Here is a 22974-nt window from a genome sequence, read left to right on the forward strand (position 1 = left end):
TGCACCCACACTAGTAGAGTGGGTCTATGTTCGTGGCCAAACTGGAAGTATTTGGGCATCTTTTTCATGTATAGTGTCCTGCCATGAGTCGAATATGGTGCCTTTTGGAAGACATTTTCCAGTTCATCATTATCCTGGAATTTGAACACCACCCATCCATCCACATGTTTAATGTAATTCATCTTAACTTTCCAGGAATTCACCATAGTTCTAAGGGCATCCCTGCTAGGGAAATTTCCAACAAAATACCCCACGAGGCACTTCTGATACGACTCATCTGGGTTTGTTAAGACACTTGCCTCCAATCTAGCACCATTGCCATCAGAGTGGAAAGCAGGAATGGCAATACAACAGCTAGGTTTCCTATTATTTGCGAAGAGTTCAGACCAAGGAACTCTCTTATTGTTCCTTACTATCGTTCTTTCATTCTGAAACTTTTCCTTAGCATTTTCCTTCTTTAATCCCTCGCTAACAGAATCATCTTCCATTGTATCCTCCCAGAGTTGTTTCTTGACACTTTCATTTCCATTTGAGCATCTCTCTGCTGACTCCTCATTTCCAACCAGACCAAGGGATTCCATAATCCGCTCATTTAATACCATCAGAGTAGATTGAACCACTCCAGTAGTCATTCCAGGATTCTGCCAGCCCTCTAATGGACTTGCATGCATCTCTCCATGAGGTTGAAGCTTGTCTATAAGCGTTGTAGCTAGTAAGACCCACGTGACTCCATGAATCTTTTCTTAGCCTCTTCCTTGAGCCTCTCATATTCTCCTATTCCTCGAGCCTCTCATGAATCTTTTGACGACTTGGTTGACTGTAGTGCTAGGTTTGGTCGACCAGGAAAAATTTGAACTTTGTGCTCGATCGGCCGTTCATAAGGCGATTCTAGAACCTCTGTGGTTCGGTCTACCGAAGTGAGTTCAGTTGATTGAACTGTACGAGCTTCGGTTGACCAAATCATTTTGAACTTAAGGGTTCGGTTGACTAGGCGGTTGGAATTTCCCACGTGGCGGTTCGGTTAACCAGGGCATTGCCTATATATTTCTGGTTGATCGACTGAGAGGTCAACATGTTGGCCTGGTGGGGGTTTGATCGACCGAAGATCTTAGCGTAACTGAGTTCGGTCGACTGAACATGCCATCCTTGGGCATTTCGGTCTTTTTTCCTTTTTTAAATTGTCCTTAATTATATGATGTTTATTTTCAAGACTATGGGGAACATTTTTATGCAATATTTAGGATCCTAAAGATAATTTATGGTCTTTGTGAGTTAACCCCAAAAATCTGGAGTCGGTCGACCTTCGGTCGATCGAAGGTGATCCCTAAGGTCATTCAATAATCTTTTGAGCTTATCTACTCTATCATGCATGTAATGTATTGATTATTATAGACCATTTTCTATTTACTATTACAAACTCGAATAAAACTCAAGTAAATTATAACTAATAAATGTTCTGAGTCTTTATCTTCTTCAAGTTTATATGCGTGCACCATATGATACTTCCAATTGATTCTCCACACAAACTTATCAACCTAAATATTAAATTATTTATTATAATTAAAACGGGATATGACCTATAAGGTCAATAAAGGGCAAGTGAGTTTGTCTAATAAAAATAATGAATTCATATGGATGAAAAACATGAGAGAGATGGGGTAGATATGTTAAAAACATGGATGGTGACATCCACTATTCATTTCATAACACTTATTAAAATATGGAAAGTTTCTTTATTAGTTATTAATGGTCATAAAATTACTTTATCCATATCTCTCCCTTTCCTATTTTCACCAACCTTGCAAACGCTTCATGGGCGATCAGCTCTCCCCACACACTCAAGTCGAAAGTTGATTTCTACACCCTGAGCCTCCACAACAAGAAGGCTGTTGTCTCTTCCCAGTGGCCTCTGAAGCTCGAGAGTCGAGATGGCCTGCGCGTCAAGAAAGCTGCTTTCCATGGCCGCCCTGTGGATTCTCGTTCTCTTCGGAACCCTAGCTATTATTCATGTACTTTCCCTTACTTATTCTATATTCATTGCTTTTGTTGTTCGCTGGAATCTTGGTGCGGCGTAATCGCTCAAATCTCAGGAGCAAAATGACTAAGCCGTTGTCTCTAGAAATTTTTATATCGTTTCAATTCATAAAAGAATCAATATTCTGTCTTCCTGTTCAATTATTATTATTTTCTAATCAATATCTATGCGATTATTTTAAAGCTTTATGTGCGACTGTCTCAGTTTTTTGTTGTTTTTCACTGATTGATTATGTTTCCAGAACCGATTAGGCAATTCTGGGTCCCCATCAGACGAAAAGGTTATGGATAACGAGCTAGATGTGGTAAACAATTTCATTTTATTATATATATTTTCTAGAAAATATTTGCTGCCAAATAATTGGTTATGTATGAGCAAAATGTTGTGCATCACTGTAATTTTTCTGTAATATGAGTGTAAACATTGCAGGAAAAGAAGTCAGATGATGATTTAGGAGTTACGCATAAAGTATACTTTGATGTTGAGATTGGTGGAAGACCCGCTGGTGTGCTCTGTTTATCCTACTTATGAATGTGATATTTTATAATTTTGTAGGATGTGTGAATAAATTGATGGCTTCTAATTTAGGGCCCACAGTTTGGTTAAAGAATCAAAGAAAAAAATGATTTACTAGTAAAAATTGTTTGACCTTGATATGGAATTTCATTTGGATTAATTTGAGAGCAATGTGATATATATCTTTTATTTTTATTTTATTATTGTTATTTTTTATTTTGCATCCGAGTGGATTGAACTTTTTGCATTGACCTTTTAAAACTTAATGGTAGGGTGATGTGCATTTTTCCTAGAAGATGAACTATCTTGGGGTGTATTTGTTTCACAAGTTAAGGTTTTGCAGGATTGGACTGGCTGAACAGTATTGGATTGGACTAAATGGGATAATGAGCATATTCTAAGAATACAATAAATGTCCAGGATTGGACTTGGCCAACTCTAGCCCATATAAGGAGGTGTCCTCTCCTATAAATGTCTTATCTCGTAGTTGTGTTGCCTCAAACATAGTCTATGAGTGCTTAGCCAAGCCTAGTGCATGAAACAAACACACTCTCTTGGTCTAAATAATTAGGTAGTGTTTAGATATCATTATCTTACAAGGACTATTACGTATTTCTATATATTTTTGTGGTTAGAAACTCACGTTACACTTGGTTAGTAGAATGGAATGGAGTGAGAATTGAATAGTGATTGTATATAGTATAGTAATATATAGTTTACAAGAAAAAAAGGTAGTGTTATTTTGAGGCAAATGACCATACAAAGTTATAGATGAAAATCGAGCAGAGGCAAACAATGTGGTGATACTTGGATTCCCAACCCTACAAAATTTTTAGTAGTTTATCTAGTTCGCATTTAAGATCAGATAAGAAAATAATAATAATAATAGTGTTCTATTCTCTCTTCTTGATAAGGTTGCGAAGGTGTTTTGATTGTCAAGGTTGGACAAATAGAAGGGTTGATTCTGGGTGACCACCCTCTCCCACTAATTCTTTTCCTTTACTTGCCTAATGAGTTTAGAGAGAGGGAGAGAGAGAGACAGAGAGCGCACACATGCCCGACCACCAAAATTAATAATTTACTATGGCCTTCCGTTTGGTCCATTCTCTTGCTAGATTCCTGTCTCTCTTGCTCATTGTAAAATTTTATGCTTGCTTTGAACTCATAACTCCTTGACGTGCCTAATTTTGATGGCTAGAGTGTTCCCAATTCTTGGCTGTTGATTCCTTGGCCCACCTTCATGCTAGAAATTTTCTTCTTAATGTCTGTCATGACATAAGTGGCTCTCACTAGTGACTCTCTGACTTCATTATTTGATGACAAAACATATCCCGCTCCCCTTTTTTTCTTCTATAGGACCCCCAGAAGGACCAGAACCTTGTACTTGTCTTCCCTATAGTTTGCATGTACAAAATAAATGGATTAATGTTCGTAATCTCAGCATCCTCTATCCCAGCAAAGTCACTAAATCCTCTAAACTCCTTCAACTCAAATATAGCTTTCTTTTTCCTAACATCTCCTGTCTGTGAGCACATTGGTACGAGTAGAAGTTCTAGTCATCCCTTGGTATCGTGGAGCCATTTTGGCCTAGCAATCCCAGTATCGGTGTAAACTCGCATTCAAATCCCATTAGTTGCCTTTCTCTACCTCGACTGAACACTGCCTTAGCACTAGTCATACATGCTTCCATCTTGCATCCTCCCCTTGATCATGATCCCTTTGATCCCCTATAGAATTGAACCCAGCTGCAAATCTTGATCCATCTCTGGATGAAGAGGAAGAACACCTCTAGTAACTTGGTCCCCTTCACTCCCAAGATCAGGACCTTGACCTCCACTTGTTCCCTTGATCTTTCGTGGGTCTAGACTCTGTCACATCATCAGAATTGGCAAAATGATTCTCTATCGAGAATACCCTTCACTGCATTTGATCATGTCCTTTCTCTTGGTCTTACAAGCCTTGCTATTGGCTTCCCTAATCCCATACTGCCTCCAACAACCCTAGGGTCTCTGCTTTCTTGGCAATGGATTTTTATTATTAGGCTTAATCACAAACCTCTCCCCTTCCCTAAGTTTCTTGCCTTTATTTTTTTTTTCGATTCTTTGCCCCATTACTTGCAACAAACATTTTATCATCAAGGAAGTTTACCATTGAAGCATTTGCATTTGCTACTCTTCAATTGATTGACTGGTTTAAATTACTGTTAATTGCATCAATTGATTCCAACTGTTGAATAATTGGGTAAAATGGAAGATCTAGCCTCAACAATAGGTCTCTCCTTATGTTTATAACATACGTCAAACACAATAACAATGACCAATGACTATGATAACTTTACTAACACACATTTACTAACAAAACTCTTAACACATACGAATAATGCTAAATGACCATATAACCATTAACACTCCCCCTCAAGCTGGAGATATATGTCATATGCTCCTAGTTTGTTAGAAATGAATTTCACATGAGCACCTCCAAGGCTTTAGTGGACAAAATCAGCAAGCTGAAAATTAGATTTCACATGAGTGGTTGTAATGAGCTTCTGTACAAGTTTCTCCACAATAAAGTGGCAATCAACTGCAATATGCTTTGTCCTCACTTGTGGAAGACTAGTTTGGAGGCATTATGCATAGCAACTCTGTGGGGACCCGAACCTAGGAAATAAAGGAGAATAAATATAAAAAAGGAAAATAAATAAAAAAGAAGAGAAAAAGAATGAAGATGGTTTGGTTCAGCACCAAACCGTCGATGGTTTGAGGCCATCTCAAAAAACGGTTGACAGTTACAACAATCGAGAGCATTTTAAGTGCCAAATTGTCGACGGTTTCGTCAAGCTCTGGAAGACCGTTGACAGTTTCCCCCGGGCCAGCTTCTCTATAAAGAAGAAGTGAGCTTTTTTTTTTAGGAAAATATATTTCCTCTCTCTCTTTATGCTAGGGCTTCGGCTCTCTCTTTCTCTCTCATCTCTCATGTGACTCTTTCTCCCTTGAGCTCACCTGAAGCCGCTCTTGCTATCCGATCGTCTCTCTCTCCTCTCTCGGGTTGCTGGGTCACTTCCTGTGGCGAGTTAAAGAAGTCAGGGGTTCCGTATTCCTGATCGTTTTAGGCATATTTTCAGGAATAGGTAAGGGGAATAAATTATGCTAGCTTTTATTTAAATTTGAACCGATTAAACTAGAGTTTATGATTCTAGAAACATTATGCTAGTTGTATTTCAAAATCCAACTGATTGAAGTTGAGTATGGGTGTGGGGATTATATTATATCAGTTTAATTTGGAAATGGAACTGTTTAAAATTGAGTATGTGGTTACAGGAACATCATATGGTATTTTCTAAATGTAATATATGCATGAAATCGATGGTTTTGGTAGTTATACACGTATTTTGGGAAAACTAAGGTGAGTAAGGTTGATCATCTCTGTTTTTTGCTAATTACATATTTTGAGTTAATAAAAACGGTAGAGGTGATCATACCCTGGGTTTCATTAAAGTATATTGAGTGTTATATGATATGTTCTCCGGTCAAATTATTAGGGTATGATATGACATTTAAATCGTCTGGCATGAGATTAATTTTTCATAATAAACTGGTTGTGATTATTGCGGTAAATAAACTTATATGTTTGGGTGATTTATTTTGTGTGGTTATTTGTGTATTTTACAATATAATGTTGGCAGACCTGAGGAGTTCGTTATATTGCCCTTGATATAAATCGCAATATAACGTTGGCAGGATATGAGGAGTTCGTTATATTGTCATTTATATAAAGAGGGTAAAATGTTGGCAGTGAAATGAGGAAGTTGTTTTACTGATTTGTTATGAATAAGTCATTGTGAAAGTGTAACAGCTGTCTGTTGTGAAGTACGTGCTGAGAACGATGGGGAGGGATGCTCAGTACGTAGAGGGAACGATGGGGAGGGATGCCTTGAGAACCATGGGAAGTGAAGTATTTGTGCATTATCCTTTGTGGGTGTGAGTAAATGTATTGTGGTTGTGGATGTGTTATGGTACTACGTACAATACATGTATGCAGTTTTCCATGTTATGATTGATGATGTATATGTGAGTACAGCTCATGAGTGTCCTTACAGTTGTAGTTGATTAACAAACGGTTATATTTTGTATACACAAAAACTCATGTTAGCCACATGTTAGCTTTACCGTGATCCCAAGAGGGGGGTGAATTGGTATTTTTAAAATTTAATCCCTAGGTCAATCTCCTAACACCAGTATATTCACAACCCTATTGTCAATCTAGTGCAAGTAAAGTAAATGTATACCAGATAGTAAATAAAGTAATTTAATCAATCACACAAGCACCAGAAAGTAGTAAAGAGAGGGTGACATGCCGATATGTTATCGAGGTTCGGCCAATTGCCTACGTCCCCGCCTTGGCTAATAAGCACAAGGATTACCACTATAACTTGCTCACTTAAACGGGTGGAGCGACACCGATACAAATCAGGTCAATTAGCACAGGGCTAACCTCAACCTTTACAACAATCCTTATCGGGCTGGATTACCGCCCCCTCAGGCCACACCTGGAATCACACAGATTTTACAATCAAATGGTACAACAGAGAAGTGCTTTCATGTAAAGAAGATTTGTACCCAATATACGCTCAATAACATATACCACAAGATGATTCAATATGTAAGCTCAGTGTGGTCTAAATAGTTCAACTCTCAAATGTATTTTCTATCAGTGTAATACGTACGTGAGAGTGTCAACAAGCAATCTTTGTATTTCAAGATGTTTTCAATCAAGGTACTCAAACAAAGATATCACTCAAGTTTCAAATATTCCAAATAGCAGAATATGTCAATCACGCAAATAGTGTATATGCTTGGTTTGCAAAGGATATGCAATCTTTGTATTCAGCAAATGATGTATACTTGAATAAATATTGTAATAAAGATTAATATCACAAACACAAATATCTTTTTACAAATATGTCAATATAAATACCACAAGATATTTGAGTAGGGTTTGAAAACGATTTTGCAACCCAAAAATAAATACAAACTTCCTAAGATATTGCAATATGAGTGCAACACTCAGAAGCTTAGACAAGTTTTCTTAGGATAGACTTATGAGCAAAGCCCCCTAAGAGAACTTAGGTTTTGCTCTCGTAAAATCGAATCACTCAAACACGAATGGGAGAGCAAACCTCTTTGCTCAAAACACTCAATACACTTACAAAGGATTTGGAGAGATGTAGAAAGTAAGATTGAGTGGTTTTTCAGAGTATGTGAACAATAGAGAGATTTTTGGCTTGAGAGTGATTTTTCTCTTTGTTTTCTTATCAAGTTGTTAATTTTCCCAAATTAAGGGGTATATATAGACACCCCATGAGATATAACCGTTGAAGATCAATTGAGAATTATTAGGAAAGTTTAATGACATTTTAGCAAGTTTAATCCTGTTTAAAATATTTTAACCACGGTAAAAAATCAGGGCTACCCGAGAGGTCCGGTCGACTAGAAACCTTTTCGGTCGACCGAAGTTCATATGGTTCGGTCGACCAGGCATGTTTTGAACTTGGGACTCGGTTGACTGAAATGTACATGCTCAAGGTGATTTTTCATTTTATCGAGGTTCGGTTGACCAGATTGTTGGGATTTCTCCCGAGGACCCTCGGTCGACCAGGTTGTTGGTATGCAATTTTGGCTCGGTCGGTCAGGTAGTCAAATGTTTGACTCCTAGGAGGTTCGGTCGACCGGGTGCTTTTGAACTAACCTGATTCGGTCGATCGGGGCAGAATGAACTGCCTAGGTCGGTCGATCGAAAGTGCACAAAGCGTGCATTTCGGTCGTGTTTTGAATCACAAACACCTTAATCAAGTGCCTAACATTTATGAGTGCAAAGGTGAGTGTCCCTAGGGTCATTTTTGGGTCCTTTTGAAGGCACCTAAAAAATCTAGCGTCGATTGAACAAAACCGAAGGGTAAACCTTAAGGTCATTGTATTATGAGTTTACGTATTATACCATGCATGTGGGGTGTGTGATTATTACAAGTAAACACCCTAATTTATTATTACAGACCCTTTACAAAAATGAATTATATATTACAACATGAAATTATTGGGTCTTGACTTTTCACTATCTTCCATGTGCATTAAGATCTTTCAATCTGAGTTCCTGCACATAATCTCAAACACTCATTAGATAAAATGAGTATTTTTCATAATCAAAATCGGGCGTGACCTATAAGGTCAACACCACACACTGGTAATAATTTATTCCGTCTTACTGAGAAGTGTCTCACCCCATTATACAACTCATTTTTTAGGACCTTCTGGTGATCGAGCTTAGCCAGCTCCAGGGCAGGGTTGGATAGTTTAGAATACTGTGAGTGGTTGTAAGAACTTGAAGTATTTAAGTTTATGTTTTAAATTCCTGGTTATGTAATATGGTTGAATGGATACACCTTTTTGAGTGCATAGTATAGAACTCTGGTATTTTATTTGAGGATGTTTAATCATTTTCCGCTACTTGGATGATATTTATGGTATCAGAGATTTGTGAATGGAACACATAATACTCTGGGCCCCACTCTCGGTTTTGGGGCGTTACAAGTGGTATCAGAGTTTTAGGTTGTTAGGTTTTTCAAACTTTAGGGATGAGTAATACCAGCGTATAGTAATGAATGATGAAGAGGGTAGGAAATGGGTAGATTAGATGTTGAAAGGTTTAGGATTCAGTCTCATGATCTGGAAGCGGCAATACGTCGATGGCTTTTGGTGATTTTTCTCAATCAGTTGACGGTTTTAGAAAAGCCCCGGCAAATGATAGACGATTTCGTTTCTAAGTTGTGAGACTGGTCCTTAAATTGAGAACTTAGACGTATATTCGTTTTTAGTTTAATGTTGCATCTGTTAGATTTCGATATTGGAATTCTAAATTCATATCTATGGAGTATATTGAAAATTGTGGTATGAGGTTAGTTATGTAATACTAGAGTTATGTAAAATGATCAGTTAGCAAATTTTGAGGACGAATTTTTTGTAAAGAGGGGAGATTGTAGGGATCCGAACACAGGAAATAAAGGAAAATAAATAAAAGAAAAGAAAAATAAATAAAAAGGAAGAGAAAAAGAATGGAGATGGTTTGGTTCAGCACCAAACCGTCGACGGCATCTCAGAAAACCGTCGACGGTTACAACAACTGAGAGCATTTTAAGTGCCAAATTGTTAACGATTTCGTTAAGCTCAGGAAAACCTTCGACGGTTTCCCGCGGGCCAGTTTTTCTATAAATAAGAAGTGAGCTTTTTTTTTTTTTTAGGAAAATATATTTCCTCTCTCTCTCTCTACGCTAGGGCTCCGGCTCTCTCTTTCTCTCTTATCCCTCACGTGACTCTTTCTCCCTTGAGCTCACCTGAAGCCGCTCTTGCTCTCCGATCGTCTCTCTCTCCTCTCTCGGGTTGCTGGGTCACTTCCCGCGGCGAGTTAAGGAAGTCAGGGTTCCGTATTCCCGATTGTTTTAGGCATATTTTCAAGAATAGGTAAGGGGAATAAATTATTCTAGCTTTTATTTAAATTTGAACGGATTAAACTAGAGTTTATGATTCTAGAAACATTATGCTAGTTGTATTTCAAAATCCAACTGATTGAAGTTGAGTGTGGGTATGGGGATTATATTATATCAGTTTAATTTGGAAATTGAACTGTTTAAAATTGAGTATGTGGATAGAGGAACATCATATGGTATTTTCTAAATGTAATATATGCATGAAATCGATGGTTTTGGTGGTTATACACGTATTTTGGGAAAACTAAGGTGAGTAGGGTTGATCATCCCCGTTTTCTTACAAATTACATATTTCGAGTTAAATTAAAACGGTAGAGGTGATCATACCCTGAGTTTCATTAAAGTATACTGAGTGTTATATGATATGTTCTCCGGTCAAATTATTAGGGTATGATATGACATTTAAATCGTGTGGCATGAGATTAATTTTTCATAATAAACTGGTTGTGATTACTGCGGTAAATAAACTTATATGTTTGGGTGATTTATTTTGTGTGGTTATTCGTGTATTTCACAATATAACGTTGGCAGGATATGAGGAGTTCGTTATATTGTCATTTATATAAAGGGAACGTTGGCACTGAAATGAGGAGCTTGTTTTATTGATTTACTATGAATAGGTCATTGTGAAAGTGTAACAGCTGTCTATTGTGAAGTACGTGCTGAGAACGATGGGGAGGGATGCTCAGTATGTAGAGGGAATGATGGGGAGGGATGCCCTGAGAACCATGGGAAGTGAAGTATTTGTGCATTATCCTTTGTGGGTGTGAGTAAATGTATTGTGACTGTGGATGTGTTATGGTACTACTACGTACAATACATGTATGCAGTTTTCTGTGTTATGATTGATGATGTATGTGTGAGTACAGCTAATGAGTGTCCTTATAGGTGTAGTTGATTAACAAACGGTTATATTTTGTATACACCAAAACTCATGTTAGCCACATGCTGGTAATAATTTATTCCGTCTTACTGAGAAGTGTCTCACCCCATTATACAACTCATTTTTCAGGACCTTCTGGTGATCGAGCTTAGCCAGCTATAGTTTAGAATAGTGTGAGTGGTTGTAAGAACTTGAAATATTTAAGTTTATATTTTAAATTCCTGGTTATGTAATATGGTTGAATGGATACACCTTTTTGGATGTATAGTATACTGGTTTTTTATTTAAGGATGTTTAATCATTTTCCGCTGCTTGGATGATATTTATGGTATCAGAGATTTGTGAATGGAACACATAACACCCCGGGCCGCACTCTTGGGTTCGGGGCGTTACAAACTCGATTATCACACATAACTTCATAGGCTAAGAATGTAGAAAACTCATTTCTTTTAAAATGTTCTCCAACCAAATAAGTTCACATGTAATGTGAGCCATAGCCCTATTCTTTGTCTTAGCATTGTACTTGGCCACCATAATCTGTTTCTTAGTCTTCTAAGAAACCTAATTACCACCAACAAAAATACAATACCCAATTGTGGATATTCGATTAGAAGGTAATTTGACTCGATCTGCATTTGTAAATCTGTAAATACAAGTGTGACCCCAATCCTGATATAAGAGACTTCCTTAGTGCCCCTTTGAGATATCTCAAAATGCGAATTACTGCGTCCCAATGACTTGTCCTTGGAGAATTGAGAAACTGACTCACAACACTTGTTGAAAAAGATATATTTGGTCGAGTGATTGTCAGATAATTCAACCTTCCAACTGGCCTTCGGTATCGTTCTAGTTAGGCAACAAATTGCCCATATTTGGTACTAATTTACTATTGGGATTCGTGGGTGTATCAACAGGTTTGGATCCCAACAACCTAGTCTCATCTAAAAGATCAAGAACATACTTTCTCTATGATAAGACCGTTCCTTTAGAAGATCTTGATACTTTTATACCCAGGAAGTAGTTTAATGGTCTCAAATCCTTAGTTTGAAATTTAGTCTACAGGAAAGCTTTAGACCTTGGATGCCTTGATCATCATCTATAGTAATCATAATATCATCCACATACTCAACAAGAAAATCTTGTTAGATGGAATATGATGATAAAATATAGAGTGATCCACTTGACACCATTGGAGGCAAAACTTAGGTACAATAGCATTGAATGGACCAAACCATGCTCTTGGAGATTATTTTAAACCATATAATGATTTCTTGAGCTAACACACTAAGCCTGAGTTCCCCGAGCAACAAACCTAGGGTTTGCTCCATATAGACCTCCTCTTGAAGATCACCATATAGGAAAGCATTCTTCACATCTAACTAATGTAAAGGCCAATGACAAGTAGTGGCTAAGGACATGAATGAACATATTGAAACAAGTTTAGGGACTAGAGAGAATGTGTTTGAATAATCCAAACCATACACTTGAGTATATCCCTTAGCAATGAGGTGGGTCTTCCATCGAGCCATGGAACCATCTAGATTGACTTTCACAGTATATACCCAACAGCAACCAACCACTGCCTTATTAGGAGGTAGAGGTGCCAACTCCCAAGTGTCACTATCTTGTAGTGCATGCATCTCTTCAATCATTGCATTCCTCCACTCAGAATGGGATAGGGCTTTTGAAATAGATTTTGGGAGAGCAACAGAACACGAAGTACTAATCAAACAATAATATGAGGGTCACAAGAAATCATGATAAACAAAATAGAGATTGGATCTTGGGTACAACTATGATTTATCTTTTCCAAGAGCAATGGGAGGATCAACATCTTGGGAAATAGGATCATCTGATGAGGGAACAAAAGGCATAGAAGTGGAAGCTAGAGAAGGCTCTTCTCCCTTGAGTCGCCACACGTATACTTGCAAATTGGGATGATCCAAGCAAGGAGAAGGACTAAACTAGATGAAGATGTAGGAGTATCAGGCATAGATATTAGGTTAGGATCTAGAAGGCAAGCCAGAGAGAGGGACTTGTTAAGGTCAACAAAACTCAAGGAATCATAAGTAGCATGGTGTAGACTCAAAAAAGGTGACATCAGCAGAGACAAAGAATCAATGTAAGGTAGGGCTATAACGTCGATATTCCTTTTGATTATAGGAATACCTCAAAAAAATATAGGGCTATAATGTCGATATTCCTTTTGATTATAGGAATACCCCAAAAAAATACATTTGATAGCATGAGGATCCAACTTATCCGTTCCTAGAGTTAATTGATGGTCAAAAGGCCAAATATACAAGGAGGAAGGGAGCACAAAGGAGCCTTAAGCATGTTGATTAAAATAACACCACCTTTGGCATGTTCATTTGCATTGGAATGATGAAGCCTCTGCCATTTTTAAATGAACTATTATATTCGTATAAAATAACTATTTCATTCCCACTCATTCCATTTGACAACTTAGTGATGAAGTACCCCACTGTCCATTGGAAAAATATTTTATCTTTCGCATTTCAGCCTTTCAAACTCTGCGTGATACTGTTAGTTGCAGAGCAGGGATCTCCTCTACATATGATTAGACCGCAACCTTTTACATTAGAAACTTCTGTCATTTTTTTAATAAAAAAACTAAAGCATGTCAGATGAGCTTACATGGCTGATGATTTTGTCACTGTGGAATGGTGTACATTGGTTGATGGTGATATTTGTCTCATAAATATTGTTTAATCTAATTCCCATTTAGTTCTGTATGCATACATAATTTTTCTCACTTGAAAAAATATAGATAAAGTCTGCATCATGTGATTATTTTGTAGCAGAAGGCAAATTTTTGGCTTGGTCCAATTAATACCTAAGAATGATGATCTATGCCTAAAAGCCAGTACTACCTGAATTGCGTTCAATGTGAGATCGGTCAACCAGTTGACAGTATCTGTGAGAGACTCTTGACTGTTATTTTTTGTTAAGATTCTGATAATAGTGCCAAGGTTATTTGAAATTTTAGTTGAGCTGCACTTCCTGAATTTTGTAGCAGTGATTTACTGGACCTCCATTTTTCCTGGTATTTTCTTAAATTGTTTTATGTTTCTTTGCACTTCCTGAATTTTGTGGCAGTCATTTACTGGACTTCCATTTTTCCTGGTATTTTCTTAAATTGTATTATGTTTCTTTCTTTCTTTCTTCATTATTCCTTTGGGCTTGTGTGGATCTCGGATTTTGCAAGGGAGAAGGAAAGGAAACGAAAACAAGGGTCGTGTTTAGTTGAAAAATTTTCTGTTTTCCTGTTGTTTGATACCATGCAGAATGGGTAAATATATTTGAATGGAGCATATCTTCCATCTAAGAGTAGAAAATAACTTTATCAAAGAAATCAAGTAATTTTTTTCTCCAAACAAGAAAAATTGTAGAAATGAAAATCAGAAACGCAACAAAAACTAAAAACTAGAAACTAGTAACCTATTTGGTTGATATAAATATTAAAATAAATTAGAAACTTAATTAAAAATATGCTAATTTTCGGATTTTAATCAAATAATATTATAAAAATACGATTAAAATTATAAAATTGCAAAATAATACACATTACAAAATACAATTATAAAAGTAAAAATTATTATAATTATTTTGCTTAATTGTTATACTTCCAAATTTTACTTCACAATAAAAATTTTATTGGACATGAATTGAAAAATAGTAAAAATATTTTGTAATTGACTTTATTATTATTATTTTTTGAAATTTATATATATATATATTTTTAATTATATTTAAATTCATATGATCATTTTATTTTATTTTTAATTTAAAAGTATATAAAGTGAATGATTTAATTCAAAAGAATTATTTCTAAATATTAAAATTTCTAGCAACAGGTTGTCGAATCAACTGATCATTTTTGGGACCCAGTTTTTTGAGTGTTTCTGGGAGGTTGGATGGGTGTAAGGGAGCTTTTTTCCACTGTTGGGGGTTTCGTATTACTCTTATATTCATGCTTGCTTTTCTTCTGTCCCTTCTCAAAATCCCTGTGAGAGTTGCTCAAAGAATAGAGAAATTGATGAGGGGGCTTCTTGTGGTTGGGAGTAGGTAATGCAGTGTGCAAACACAGTCTATTTTAATTTCCTAAATTTTATTGTATTTTCGTTTGTTTTATTTAGGGTAATTTTATTAGGGTCATATCTTCAAGATTCTAGGATATTAATGTTTAAGAGCAAGATTCTAGGGTATTATTATTTAGGAAACTAGTATTTTAGTTTATTGGGTTTCTTAAATTAATTTTCTTATTCTCCAAGTATTGTAAGCCTATGAAAGGCCTCCTATGTGTTAATTTGAGGGTAATTTGAATTGGGAACTGAAGTTGCTGGATGTTTGGTCCTACATTGAGTGGTACTAAAGCAGATTCTGATTTGACATGACTGTTAGTTCTCTTTGACAACGGTCACAATGTAACTGGCTATTAGTTTGATAAGGTCGTGTACAAGTTTTAACTCAAAACTTGTAGTGTTTGCAATTTCGACTAAATATTGCCTTGCATCTACTGTCATCTCCACCACCACGACCACCACCATTCAACATCATCCTCCACCATCCCTCCACCTCTTCCAACCAACTGCAAAAAATATATTTTTTTAAAAAATTGCATCCTTAGTTGAATCCCTTCAAAGCCATTGAAAAGGTTTCATCTTCTTCGTCTTGGTTTAGCTGCAAATCTAGTGCTTCCAGAATCCCCTAGTGCTCCATGCAGCTTTTGTCACCTCAAGTTCGTTGTCATCGTCTAGTTCCTCATTGTCGTTCTCATGTTTCTAAATAATTGTAACATCCGCACAATGGGGATGCCATAGTGTAATGATTGGTAAAGGACACTGTCTGATACTGTTATCCTCTGTAACAATTGTTACACATTGATTTTTTAAAACTATGGTTGTTGTCAACGAGTTCCTCATGTCATCAGCATCAAACCCCTAATCAAGCATTGAAGGAGCTGCCCTAATTTTCATTCTGATCCAGAAGTATCTAATTGGTTCAGCTAATATTGGTCCAAACAATGGAATTGAACCAGTTCAGCCAGACTGTACCAAACCTGACTTGTTCAGTCTAACTAGTTCAAGCTAGAAAAAAATAGAAAATAAAAAATAGAGAAGAAAGATGGTGACAGAGGACCAATTTGAGTGGTTGTTCAAAAAATGACTCAAATGTTTGGGTGGAAAGAATGGGCAGAAAATCAAATACAGGAATTAAGCACTTGGGTAGTTTCTTTCGATTCTCAAGTTCTTACTTTACAAAATCAAGTTACTTCTAAATTTAGCATCTCGAGTCCACAATCTTGTCCTTCATTGACCTGATTCATAAACAAATGGAGTTATCAAACCGTGCAACAATCCAAATGTTGTCTGTGTCCAGCATGAAGAGGTAATTGAGGAAGCTATTGAAATTGTTGAGCACTGTACTGCAAGCCCGAGCATCAACTTGTTCAGGTAGTTGAGAACGTCAATATTGAGATTGAATAGTCATTGGAAGAAATATTCAATGCCTCAAAATTGGAATCCAATCCTCGACCAGTCAATTTCATCATCCCAAATAAATTTTCCAGCTATACTTCCATCACTAGCACAATTTCATTTCAATTTGAAGCCTATCAATGGCCTCCCTCAAGCATGGTCACAATTTGGGTTCTTCATTCTTTAGATTTTTGAAATTTGAAGTCAAATTTTATCTAACTGTTGGCTTTTTGAGTCTGATCCCTGATTTTGATAATGACAAATCGCAAGTTACTTATGTGTGTTTCTAGTGCTTGAACATGTTATAATTTAACACACACATAAGAGGTCTGAGATGGACGCCAGACGAAGCTCAAAGAACACTTTTTTTGGCATATTCTATGAAGACAGAAGAGCAAAAGAAGAAGAAGAAGACATGTTGTCAGTTGTATGTGCATTTATTTTTTCTATTTTTGTCTATAATGACTGCATACATCCTACATGATATGTCTTAGTGCTCAGACAGAACCGTAATCAGACCTTAGGGCTGACTTCGGTCGAAAGGTAGATCGACGCCAGGTTTTTAGGCTAAATTAAAAAGCCTAGACCATAGATTGACCCTAGGTCCCTGCACATAAATTAGCCTCAGAATCAGGACGAAAATTGAAAATTGTAAGGTCTTCGGGCAACTGAACGTGTGCGTTGAAAATGCCTCGGTCGACCGAATAGGTGATAAGTCAAAATGTTGACCTGACTTCGGGCGACCAAACCGAAATGAACTGAACGTTCTCGGTCGACCGAACTTTTATTTCTGAATTTTTCACCTAACCCGGGCGCCCGAACTCCACGTTTATTTTGACCTCGGGCGGCCGAACTCCGAAGTTCGGTAGACCAAACTATTGACTAGGCGATCAAACTTCGAGCAGTTTGGAAATCGCCTTGGTTCAGCCACCCGACCATGACCTCGGGCACCCGAACTTGGAAAACGCTTTTTTCATCTGTGTTTGTTCAGGCGACCGAACCTAAGGTCCGGGTGACTGAAACTCTAGGGTTACTCAGATTTAACTACAGTAATTAGGGTAAAAATTTAATTAAACTTTTTTAATAATACCCTCTAAGTCCCAACGGTTGTATTTTTTAGAAGTTCTATAAATACCCATTTCATTTGTTTAATTAGAAATTTTGATTAATTTCCAAATCCTCAAATTATTTTGTTAATCAAAGTTCCCTCAAACCGTTTTTAATGCAAAATTTCTTTCATTGGGGCAAATCTTTTGCACTTTTCAACTCTCTTTATTATTCTTTGAAATCCATCTTTACAAGAGAGTATATTTTCATTTGAGCATTCATTTTGATTTGCACATATAGTTTTAAATGCTTGTATTTTGTTGTGTGTGTGCAAAGCTTTTGAAAGTAAAACCCTAGACTCTCCTATTTCTTATTGTAGATATTTTCAGAGAAACATTTGATTTAGGGTTTAAATCTTTGAGGTCCTCATTATACATATCATATTCAAAGATTACAAAAATTATTTTGAAAGCACCTTTACAGGGGAGCATTATTTCATATCTTTAGAAAGTGCATATTTTATGAGCTTTATTGTGTACATCTTTGCTTGTCTTAAGAAACATGTTTATATGTACAAAAATGTTTTTTCATGTATCGGTTGGGTTCATCCCATTAATTGAACTGGGGAGTTTCAGCCTCGTAAGTGAGATCGGTTCGGGTTAGCTTGAACTGGGGAGTCTCAGCCCCATAAGTGAGATCAGTTCGGTTCAGCCCGAAAATTGAACTGGGGTTTTCCTTACCCTGTAAGGAGAGGATGTAAACGGCTTTTTCGTCCGTTTAAGTGAGCAGGAATAGTGTAATCTTTGGGGGGTATGCCCAAGGCGGGGACGTGGGCTGGTTTGGCCGAACCTCGATAACAAATATCGTGTGTCGCTCTCTCCTTATTTCATTTAATTTAAGCACTTTAAATTCAGCATGTGTATGCCTGTTTATTCATAGTTCTAATTACTTGCTTGCACACTTTTATTTAAATGAGATATGCTGCACGTGTATGTCTACATTTATCGTTTTATTAATTTACATACACGTGAAAATGAGATATGATATGGGATGAATCAGCAAAACGTTTAGATTAGTCAAAAAATATTTTAAAACCCAATTCACCCTCTCTCTTGGGATCACACCATTTCCAACACTAACTGTGAGAGAATAGTGCAATGTGCTAACAAATCTATTTTAGTTTCCTAATTTTTATTGTATCTTCGCTTGTTTTATTTATTAAGGTCATATCTTCAAGATTATTCTAGGATATTATTATTTAGCAAGCAAGATCCTAGCCTTTTATTTCTTAGGAAACTGGTATTCACTATTTTTGCTTATTTAGGCTTAAAAATTAGTTTTCTTATTCTCCAAGGTTTGTAAGCCTATAAAGGGTTGTAGGCCTATGTGTTAGCATGATGGTGACTGGAATCATGAATTTAAGTTGGACCTTGGTCCTGCATCAGTAGGTGAGTGTGATAGAGAGCATCTTGTAAGCTAGGGGATTGTGAGTATGTCCAGATGGGAGTTGGGTCTGGGTCTATTGGTAAAAGAATTTCCTTTGTGGGAAGTGATTAACGAGTTGGGGTTTGGGATCTTCTGTGGGGGTTTTGTTTTTTTTTGTGTTTTTTATCATTTGACTCATGATCTTAATGCCACTACTATTGCCCCTTGATCTTTCATTTGGAAAGCTAAAGTTCCTTCAAAGATTAAGGCCTTTATGTGGACAGCCGCTAAAGACTCTTCTGGAGGTGCTCAATTATGGCTATTTTTTAGTGCGTTTGGATGGAGAGAGATGCCAGGAATTTTTTTGAGAGTATGGCTGTTTCTCCTAGCATGCTTTGGAATAGAGTGGTGTTTCTTGCATCTTGTGGGTTTCAGCAAATGGTTTCTTTTGGCATTTACCTATTGCGGGTATCCAGCGGAATTGAGTTGCTTTGCTCCAGTGGAGCTGTTACATAATTATTTGTTTTTCAGGGTTTTGTGTTTTGTTCTTTCTCCTTTATCCAGCTGTTCTTTTTTCCACCCCCTTTATTATTATTATTTTCCTTTTTCTGTACCCTTCCTTTATATATCTATTGAATTTTTTTTGTTTATTAAACAAAAGAGGAAAAAAAGTAAGGAAAGAGGATGGTTAATGGCATGTGAAATAAAATTTTTTCTCATTGATTTACTAGAATTTTTTTTTTTTTTTTTTTTTTTTTTCTCATTTTCCTTGATAACCAAGCAAGAAAGTGGATTCTTTTATATTTTCCTTTTTTCCTTCACATTTTCCAAGTTGCAAATGGAGCCCTATGTTTGCTTCTGATTTTATTTTTTCCTTCTGGTCATGGTACCTGGCATTGGTACCTTTTCATTTATTTATTTATTTATATTTTTTTTAATGCCCTCCCCAGACCCTCGATGACATGGGAGCCTTGTGCGGTTGTTACATTTTAGTTGCTTCTAGGTCTTGTCAAATGTAGTTATCCCATAATATTACAAGGCATGAACGTCTCCCATAGAATGAAGGTCATGACAATCCAAACCTACACCATAGGTGATGAGTCAATGGCAAAGGATTGTAATAATCCTGTTTCATTAATTAGAGAGAATTATATTGTACATGCATCTAAAAATAGATTGAATCAGGTATGAGAAATTGGATGGATTTATCAAAAGGTGCATGTAATTGATTACCATGTCAAACGCAGCTAACTGATTTCATTTCTGTGGGATGTCAGAATGTTTGTAGTAGGAAATGTATTAATTTTTATCTGTTTACGTGCAGGTCGGATTGTCATGGGGCTCTTTGGGAAAACAGTTCCTAAAACTGTAGGTACTACACCCAAGTACATTGGAGAATATGGCTTGTATAAATGTGTCTATTCTAGTTTGTTAGAATGTAACAATGATTTATGTTTGTTATGCAGAAAATTTCCGAGCGCTTAGCACGGGTAGCCAAGTAACTTTTAACCCCCTGTTTTATTTACATTTTAATTTTGTAGCAAATCTTGAAATTTGTCATCCCAAAATCTCCTTCTGTTGCAGGAGAGAAAGGAACTGGAAAAAGTGGGAAGCCTCTCCATTACAAGGGGAGTATGTTCCATAGAATTATTCCTGGCTTCATGATCCAGGGAGGTGATTTTACTCGTGGTGATGGAAGGGGTGGGGAGTCCATCTACGGGGAGAAGTTTGCTGATGAGAACTTTGAACTGAAGCACACAGGTCCAGGTAGGGATCAAGTATCCATTTCTGAATGGTCATCTTCCTTGCAATATCCCACTTCAATCATGCTGTCAGCAATGGTTTTTGAACTTCTTGACCTCCCATATATGTAATGAGAACTTTTCCTTGTTACTTTTTGTCTTGTTTTGTTTTGTCTGGGAACAGGGATTCTCTCCATGGCAAATGCTGGGTCAGACACCAATGGATCACAATTCTTCATTACGACTGTGTCAACTAGCTGGTAAGTAACCTTGTTCTGCTGTTTGTTGGAGCTTTTCCAGCATATTTAGCATTTTAGGAAGTTCTCTACTCAGGAGAATTGGGAAGGGCCTTTGCCCATTTTGTGCGTGTTGTTGGTCAAACATCATTATGCCATAACCACTAGAAGTGATATCCCTTCAAATGACAGGCAACTGGACTAGGTCAGAAACGTGGTCACTAACCAAATTCTTGAATTCTTAATTCAAGAATTTGCATTTATCACTGCCTGCCATTCATTCCTGCGTGTGATGTGTGTTGGTGTGCGCTATTAAACCCTCTATTAGTAAGGCATGTGGGGTCTTCTGACCTCATGCTTTTGTACTCTTTTTTCTTTTAAGGTTGGATGGACACCACGTTGTGTTTGGTAAGGTGCTTTCTGGAATGGATGTTGTCTACAAAATTGAAGCCGAAGGGAGACAGAGCGGAATGCCCAAAAGCAGAGTTGTCATTTCAGAGAGTGGTGAGCTGCCTCGTTGATTTCATTGATGGGTGCTGCGTTGTGTTTTAGCAAGTTGCTTTCTGGAATCTATTACAAATTTGAAGCTGGTGTTTGCAAACGTGAGGTTATCATTACTAGTTTAAGTCAAAATAGGAGAACTGACGTGTTTGTCAAAGCACTTCCAAGAAGAGTTTAGGGCTTACATGCCATAACAATGTGATTTGTTAGCTGTCTCAGATTTGCTTGTTTGGTAGAAAGGCAATTGGGAAGCGGCTGTGTCTTGTAAAAATTGCATGTTTTATTTTATGTTTTTGCAATGGAAACAAAGGGCTTAGATTTGGGTGATGCATCCCTTTTGCAGCTTCATTCATTCTGCTGATAATTCAAAGAAGGAAGACTTGCGGGAGTTCTGTGATTGCAATGAGAATTAAAATTACGTTGTTCTAATTTATGATTAACCCATTTAGCGGTGCTTCAGTTTTGAACAACGCAATATGCTTTCAATCCATTCAACCCTGCCAATGAAATCTCCGTTTGAACTCAAAACTGTAAATTACTTGTTCCTGCAGGCATAGGCGATACATGTTTAATTTATTGTTATTATTATTATTTTTTCCAAAAAAAAGGTAGGCAGAGATTAAAATGAATTTTAAATTTTTAATCATGATTAAGCAGAGCACAGATGACAACTGAAAGAGGTGAGAAATCATTCTTAAATATAAGACATTTATTTATTTATTTTTTATCAATGGACGGATGTAATTTTATTTTTAAAAAATCATAAAGATGTTACTTTATCTTTCAGTTTTTAACATTTATGTAAAAAAGCATAGAAAAAAAATAATAAAATTAAAGATAAAAATAGAAGATAAAATTGTTTCTACAAGTGAAAGGTTCGAAGTGTGAAACGATTAGTGGGTATTTTTAAAAAAAAAAAAAAAAAAAATGTTATGATAATGATTATATATGGGGATGTTAGATGAAGAAATGGGTAGAACTGGTGAAGACCAAACCGAGCCAACTCTTTCTTTGTTAATTGATACTTGGGAATAAGCATGCAACCTTCAGAACTCTCTCCTTCTATATTATATACAGATGGTGATGTGTTGGAGAAAGAAAGAAAGTGTTGGCACTCCATTACCAATCACCAGTGGTGGCCTATATCCACCCAAACTTCATTATTGTAATCCATGAAAAGCCTTAGCACCGGAAACGTCCTTGTTTTGTGACTTCATCAAAACCCACCATTTCTCTCTCTCTCTCTCTCTCTCTCTCGCTCGTTTGAGATTTTTTATTATTTAAAGAAGCTAGAAGAAATGTGAGATACAATAGGCCTCAACTGGATTAAGAAAAACTAAACTATATATTTGTTATATATAGTAATTTAATATCAGAATACGTTTGTGAAGGATGGGCCTTGTATTAATGGTAAGGTTGCTTGTGAGACGAGTCACAAGTTCAAGTTCGAAAAAATAATCTATGTGTATATAAAGTAGGAGCATAATTGTGCATTTTTTCTACACTAACAGAGCAAGGAGCTTGTGCCTAACTAACAAAAATGATTATAGT

At 36.7% G+C, this 22974-nt stretch overlaps 1 protein-coding gene across 1 annotated transcript; it reads left to right on the forward strand.

Moving 5' to 3' along the window:
- The first annotated feature begins 1742 nt into the window (after positions 1 to 1742).
- On the forward strand, positions 1743 to 21754 carry LOC131164561 (peptidyl-prolyl cis-trans isomerase CYP19-4-like). The gene is made up of 8 exons (XM_058121840.1): positions 1743 to 2009; positions 2277 to 2339; positions 2465 to 2540; positions 20269 to 20316; positions 20411 to 20434; positions 20529 to 20711; positions 20871 to 20946; positions 21305 to 21754. The coding sequence occupies exons 1-8, from the start codon at positions 1929 to 1931 to the stop codon at positions 21441 to 21443; spliced, it is 690 nt and encodes a 229-aa protein (XP_057977823.1). The 5' UTR covers positions 1743 to 1928; the 3' UTR covers positions 21444 to 21754.
- The last annotated feature ends 1220 nt before the right edge of the window (positions 21755 to 22974 follow it).

This window comes from Malania oleifera, chromosome 9 (assembly GCF_029873635.1).
Source record: "Malania oleifera isolate guangnan ecotype guangnan chromosome 9, ASM2987363v1, whole genome shotgun sequence".
In the NCBI taxonomy this organism is placed as follows: Eukaryota; Viridiplantae; Streptophyta; class Magnoliopsida; order Santalales; family Ximeniaceae; genus Malania; species Malania oleifera.